The sequence below is a fragment of the Acromyrmex echinatior genome, chromosome 8 (genome assembly GCF_024713525.1).
Source record: "Acromyrmex echinatior isolate Ae372 chromosome 8, ASM2471352v2, whole genome shotgun sequence".
NCBI lineage: Eukaryota > Metazoa > Arthropoda > Insecta > Hymenoptera > Formicidae > Acromyrmex > Acromyrmex echinatior.
The window spans coordinates 14,917,331-14,923,448 of NC_141859.1; the positions used below are offsets into that span (position 1 = coordinate 14,917,331).

At 34.2% G+C, this 6,118-nt stretch overlaps 2 protein-coding genes across 2 annotated transcripts in view; both read right to left on the reverse strand.

Moving 5' to 3' along the window:
- LOC105152578 (alpha-glucosidase) overlaps positions 1 to 3,015 on the reverse strand; it is a 70,559-nt gene extending 67,544 nt beyond the window's left edge. The window contains exon 1 of the mRNA XM_011066948.2: positions 869 to 3,015. The gene's annotated coding sequence lies outside the window, so the exon portion shown is untranslated. The remainder of the gene's footprint in view (positions 1 to 868) is intronic.
- Positions 3,016 to 4,887: 1,872 nt separating this feature from the next.
- LOC147908874 (uncharacterized) lies at positions 4,888 to 5,769 on the reverse strand. The gene has a single exon (XM_087409082.1). It carries the CDS (start codon positions 5,767 to 5,769, stop codon positions 4,888 to 4,890), a length of 882 nt encoding a protein of 293 aa, XP_087265208.1.
- Positions 5,770 to 6,118: the final 349 nt, after the last annotated feature.

Genomic DNA, 6,118 nt, shown 5'->3' on the forward strand with positions numbered 1-6,118 from the left:
CTTCTACTATCGTAAAAAAGTTACCCTTCCGATATTAATCTTGTCAACATATATGGAATAAAAAAATTGTATGTGTCGAGTAGACATGATTACGTGATCATCCAAAAGATATGGAAATCATATTTTTTGATAATTGATATCAAAATTAAGTAGTAGACAAAATTCAACGCTATCGATTTTTTTCAGAAAAAATTTATTATCAAAATTTACTTTGACTAGCGACCTCTTGCACCCATCTGAGAGATTTCCTCCCCTTCTGGGAGTTTCAGTCTTGAAATAAGGGTATTAATCGATTGCAATAACATTCAACTTTGTCGCTTTTAGTAAAAATATTCAAAAATCTGCAACATTTTGAAAATCCCATCTCCCCTTCAAGCGACCGAGATCGAGCTTGAATATACATATATTTTTTTTATGTTTTACATGAAATAAAAGCTTATTCTCTTTCTTTACTTATCGCTATGGGTAACAAAATCACTACAGTGATCTTTTGGTTTAAGAGATTTTCTTGGTCTAAGCTTGAAAAAAAGTCAAAATTTGAGAAAAAATAAGTTCCTTTTTCTAATTTCAGTAAAAATGTACGAAAATAATAAATTAGAAAAAATAATGCATACAAACTATATTCATATTTTATTTTTTATATTAAAATTGAAAATTTTATCAATGAAGAATATACTGAAACATTTGAACAATATAAATTATTTCTAAAATGATTACAAGATACCTCTCATATCTTCTATCATGTATGCGTATATTTTGAGACACCTTGAAATAGTAATACTTAATTTAATTATTTTAATTTTTGTTACCGTATTGTTATAAAGTTTGCAAAATGATAATTATCATAGCAATTATTTGTTACACTTACTAATAATTCGTCGACACGAATGCTTAAGTTTGAATACTTCTTGGACACTTGTTCTATGACCTACTGTTGTAAAATAAACGAATTTTTCTTCTTTTATAGCCACATTATTTAATTACAGTCAAATAGGATTTCGTGCATACAACTAATGAATTCTGTGTGAATTATATGACGATATATAAATATATGTCTAATCGATATGTATCAAGATATATATCTTTATTTTTTTATCTAACTCCTTCAAGATAAGATATAACAACTAAAGCAGTGTCTCTCAAAACGAGAGAAAATTAAATAACTAAGTAAAACGTGCAGAAATACGTATATGTAGAATTTCTTGCTTTAAATGTATTTATTTTCCATGGAAGATTCATTCATGTCAGAGCGAATTTTTTTTAGTGAAGTCAATCTTTTGAAATGCGTGAAAGAAATCCACTTTTCAAAATTTAAAACAAAATATAGAGATTTTGTTAAATTGTAAATTTAGGGGAGAGTTGCTGAATGCATTAGTCAAATCTCGTACTTCATCAATATTTATTATCACTTAATAGATAACATTTAATAACAATAATATAAAAACAATAAGAATCTTATTTTAGACCGTACGATTGTATGAGAACAATTGATAAATTAGAACGGTTAATTAATAACATATAAATGGTTTATTCCATGTACCGTGTAATACACTAATTTTCATGGTATCACGCCTAATGATGTACATTTCGTAGCTAGACCGCGTGCGCGTGCAATAGTCGCTTACCATTTCATTATCTCCCATGTGAAAAAATTTCAAATCTTTGCTCGCATCGATTTTTTGATTCTCTACCGCTCCAGCGTTTCTAATTTTGAGCCACAATGTCTCACTTCTTTTTCCGTTGCAAACTGTAGTGTTTGCTCGTCCGACAAATACAAATATATACAATATATACCACTGCTTCTTTATTCTTTGTTTCCCATTCGGTCTTCACTTCCTGTTCGGCGTCTTCTTCTTTTCTTGAATTATTATTTTATTCAGTTTCTCCAAGCTCAGAATAGCTTCCATCTTCATTGCCCAAACTAAGCAATTAGATCCTGTTAATGAAATTATCGACAACGTGCTTATCTCTTAAGCGGGATAGATCGTAACTGGTTATGTGTCTATATAACCTATAAACCTATACGTGTTTTCATTTCCTCTTATTTTTCTATAGACTTAATAAACCACAGAGTTCTGCTACCAGATTGTTATAACTTGGTTTATTATTGACTATAGATTATATAACTTAGTAATATCAAATAAATTTAGTAATTAGTTAACTTAGTAATATAATATTCGCGCTAACGATGTATCGTGTGCACGCGATCATGACAAAGATGATTCTACTTCTGTCTTCACTCTACCTTCTGCGCGCCAAAAACCTAGGGATTAGTAGTAGCGCCTCCTCGTTCTCAGCGCTGCCAATCTCATAAATACTAACGACCAGATAATCTCTCGTAATAACTAATCTCATGTGAATAAGATTACTATTCTACAAAACTTTGTACTGTCTATTATTATGAAAAAATTATTAGAAATCAGAAATACTTATTTTTCGTATTAAAAAAAAAACCTTTTTGAAACTCTTGCCGTATTTCCCATAGGAGTGGAATATACGACTACTCATAGGGGAAGGGGAGATATGTATGGCTCATGAAAAATTTATAAATAATAGAAATCAAAGCCTTAAACGGTCTAGCTAAATATTAAATGCTTGTATGATTCTTGTGTGAATTTATATACTATGTATGTAGTCCCCAAAAACGCGCGCCGAAATGATTTTTCGATCTTGAAAAAACGCTAATTCTACTAAACTATCGCAGTAATATCACAAGTTAAATTGACTAGCAATTTAATAAATTTTTGATGCATATTCACATCTTCGGAACGATCTAATAATGATTAAATAACATTAAAATTTGTAAATAATTAATTTTTATTGCGAAAAATTGCCTCAGTAATCTAAAGGCTTAGTACGGAATGCAAGAGATCGACTTCCGGCCGAGGTAATATTTTTCGCAATAAGAATTAATTATTTACATAAATCGTAAAAACAAACGTGGTTATAAATTTAATAAGTATAAAAAGAAAAGCATAAGGAACAAACGTGGTTATAAATTTAATAAGTATAAAAAGAAGAGCATAAGGAACCACAGCACAAGTTATAGTTTGTGATATTTATTACTACATCAAAACATGATTATTACATTAAAACATTAAACGTTTCGGCCACAATCTGGCCATCTTCAGTAAATTAATAATATTCTTAAATCGCAGAGTTACATCAAGTTGGCATAAAATTCAACTGTCGTGTGTTATAATTATATAAACGTGTTCATTTCTATGAGAATCTACTTCGTATACTAATGTTAGAACGTCAAAAGTCATATCACGAAAAGTGTAGAACGAGAATCTCCAGATTCTAATTTAAAATAAATTTGTATATCATTAATATCTTCTAATCGGAATATAAAGGAATAGAATCGTTACCTGTTTTACAGCAAAAAATATAACGATGAATCTCAAATACATTCTTTGCACAGATAGAAATTTGTCGTGACATTGTGTGTTATTAGTTATATCGTATATTTTACCACTATTTATATATATGAATCAACAGTTTGGAAAGTTCTAGAATTATTTATTAAGTGCGAGAGAGATCTTTCTTTAGAAGAGGAAGATAAACATCAGGCAAACCTTCCGTATCACTTAGCTTATTGATATCACTTGTTTGGCCTTTTATATGTATCATTTCTGAAATTCTTCTTTTCATTAATGATTGTTCTGTATCTAAAATTTTTATGTTATCCCAATCCAATTCATGCATCTCATTCAACCGGTGACGTGAAACCACTGATATCTCGGAAGTAGGTTTTCTTATATCAGCCTTATGTTCCTTTATACGAGTTTTTAATTTCCTCTTAGTTTGGCCAACATAAGACGATTCGCAGTTTAAACAATTAATTTTGTAAACAACTCCACAATGGTCATCCTTAAGCAAGGGATCCTTTCCTGTCTTTATAAATGTATTTAATTTATTCATAAGTTTATAAGCTATATTAAAACCATTATCCCCTATATTAGCGAACCTACTTCTACAAGACTTAGAATAAGAAATTATTACTGCGAATAATATTATCTCGCCTTTTTATTTTCGTTATGTGGATGACATTGTGTTAGCTGTACATAAAGAAAAGATTGAAGGAGTTCTGGAATTATTTAATTCATATCATGATAGACTTAGATTTACAGTTGACTTTGGCGATGAAAACGGCATTAATTTTCTAGACGTTAAATTAATGATACAAGAAGGAAGTATTGAGAGTAATCATGTTTTGATGTAATAATAATTAAATATCACAAACTATAATTTGTGCTGTGGTTCCTTATGCTCTTCTTTTTATATTTGTTAATTATTTACAGATTTTAATATGTTATTCAATTATTATTAAGATCGTTTCGAAGATGCGAATATGCATAAAAAATTTATTAAATTGCTAGCCAATTTAATAAATTTTTTATGCATATTCGCATCTTCGAAACGATCTTAATAATAATTCAGATAAGATACTCGCGAATTTCGTACTGGGTTTGACTGTGCTAATGGCAAGCTGTGGTACAGATTTAACAATGCCCGACACGTACACATTATTTTGTGAATCAATGAGTCTACGACCTTTAAGGTCCGGAAGGAGACCATAATGTGCAATCAGGTCGGCCCCAATAATCGGGTACGGAACTGATGCTACGCAGAAATTCCATGTGATCGGGCATATCCCTAAATGTAGCGTTCGGAACGACTCCCCATATGTATCTATACACGTATTGTTTGCCGCGTAAAGTTTGAAATTGGTCGGAGTTTTGTTCTTCGCGTAAGTGCTGGGAAGCAGCGAAATTTCCGCCCCCGTATCTACAAGGAATAACTCTCCGGTGACTCGATCTCGGATGTGGAGACGCACAGAAGAATCGACGCCCGCCATACCTGTCTCCTCGGTGGCAGACGATTCTATTCCCCCGCCTTTTCGTCCGTTAAAATCTTGGGCTTTGGCCAAGGGCACGGGAATTTTTCAGTTCCCTTACAGACTCGCGCTTGTTTCCCAAAAGTACGATGCGGCCAGCAGACACGAGAGTTTCTGCTTTTGGAACGCTTACGATTTTTATTTATCTTGTCTCTCGTCTGAGATCTGCTGTATCGCTTGACCTCAGCAGCGAGGGTAGCAATATCAGCGGCCAGACCATCGATCCTAGCTTCTAAGTCGGACGGTTTAGACTCTGACGACGATACGGCGGCACACTGCGCAGAATCACCCACGGTTTCAACTATTTTATCCGCCATTTTGGCTAATTTATCCAGATCCGTACTTTCGGTAGTCGCAAGAATGCTTCTAATGTGCGGTGATAAATGTTCAAAGAACACAGTTTTTATTACGGCGTCGTCACATCGTTTGTCAGAGTTTAAGTTACGAAGTCGACTGAGAATCTGCGACGGTTTCCCTGATGTAAGCACTTGGCCTTTTATTAATTGTCGCAGTTGACTTTCTGCTGACGCTGAAAAATTTTCAATGATACGCTGTTTTAATTTGGTATATGGTTCATTAATATCGGGTTCCGCGATGAGATCTCTGCAGCACGCGATAGCTTCTGCGTCCAGAGACATAATCACATGATGCGCCTTAGTCTTTTGCTCTGTGATTCGAGCGGTCTCGAAAGTGGCCTCGACTTGAATGAACCATATCACCAGATCTTTAATTAAGAACGGCGGAATTTTCGGAACTCTATATGAATCCACGCGCGCGACATTGCCTGCCACCTTGCCCTGCATCTGCTGAAGCATCGCTTGCAGTTGCATCACTTGCTCCTGCAATTCCTCGTTAGTGGGAGGAGCCATGACTATACGTGACGAAGTTCGCGAACAATCAGTACTTCCTAACGACCTTAAATATTAATCGCTTACGCGCGCGCTATAAAAATTTCGATCGCTCAAAGTTAATTTGTCAATAATGGAGAAATTGTTAATTGACATTCGTATAATTGACCTCGTGAAGAAAAGCGCGGAGGATCTACTTTCCTGTTTACCGGATTACGCACGCTTAAAAACTAACGCGCTGCATACACAACTTGCCCGACTGCTATGCGGCGAAGTCGTCCTTCACAGGTCACAATGGCGGCGAGGTCGTCCTTGACAGATCACAATGGCGGCGACGGCGATGACGTCCTGAACGCCGGCTCCTGGGCTG

Excerpts from the sequence above, each read along its gene's own strand:
- LOC147908874 (XM_087409082.1), bottom strand. The coding sequence starts at position 5,769 with ATGGCTCCTCCCACTAACGAGGAATTGCAGGAGCAAGTGATGCAACTG.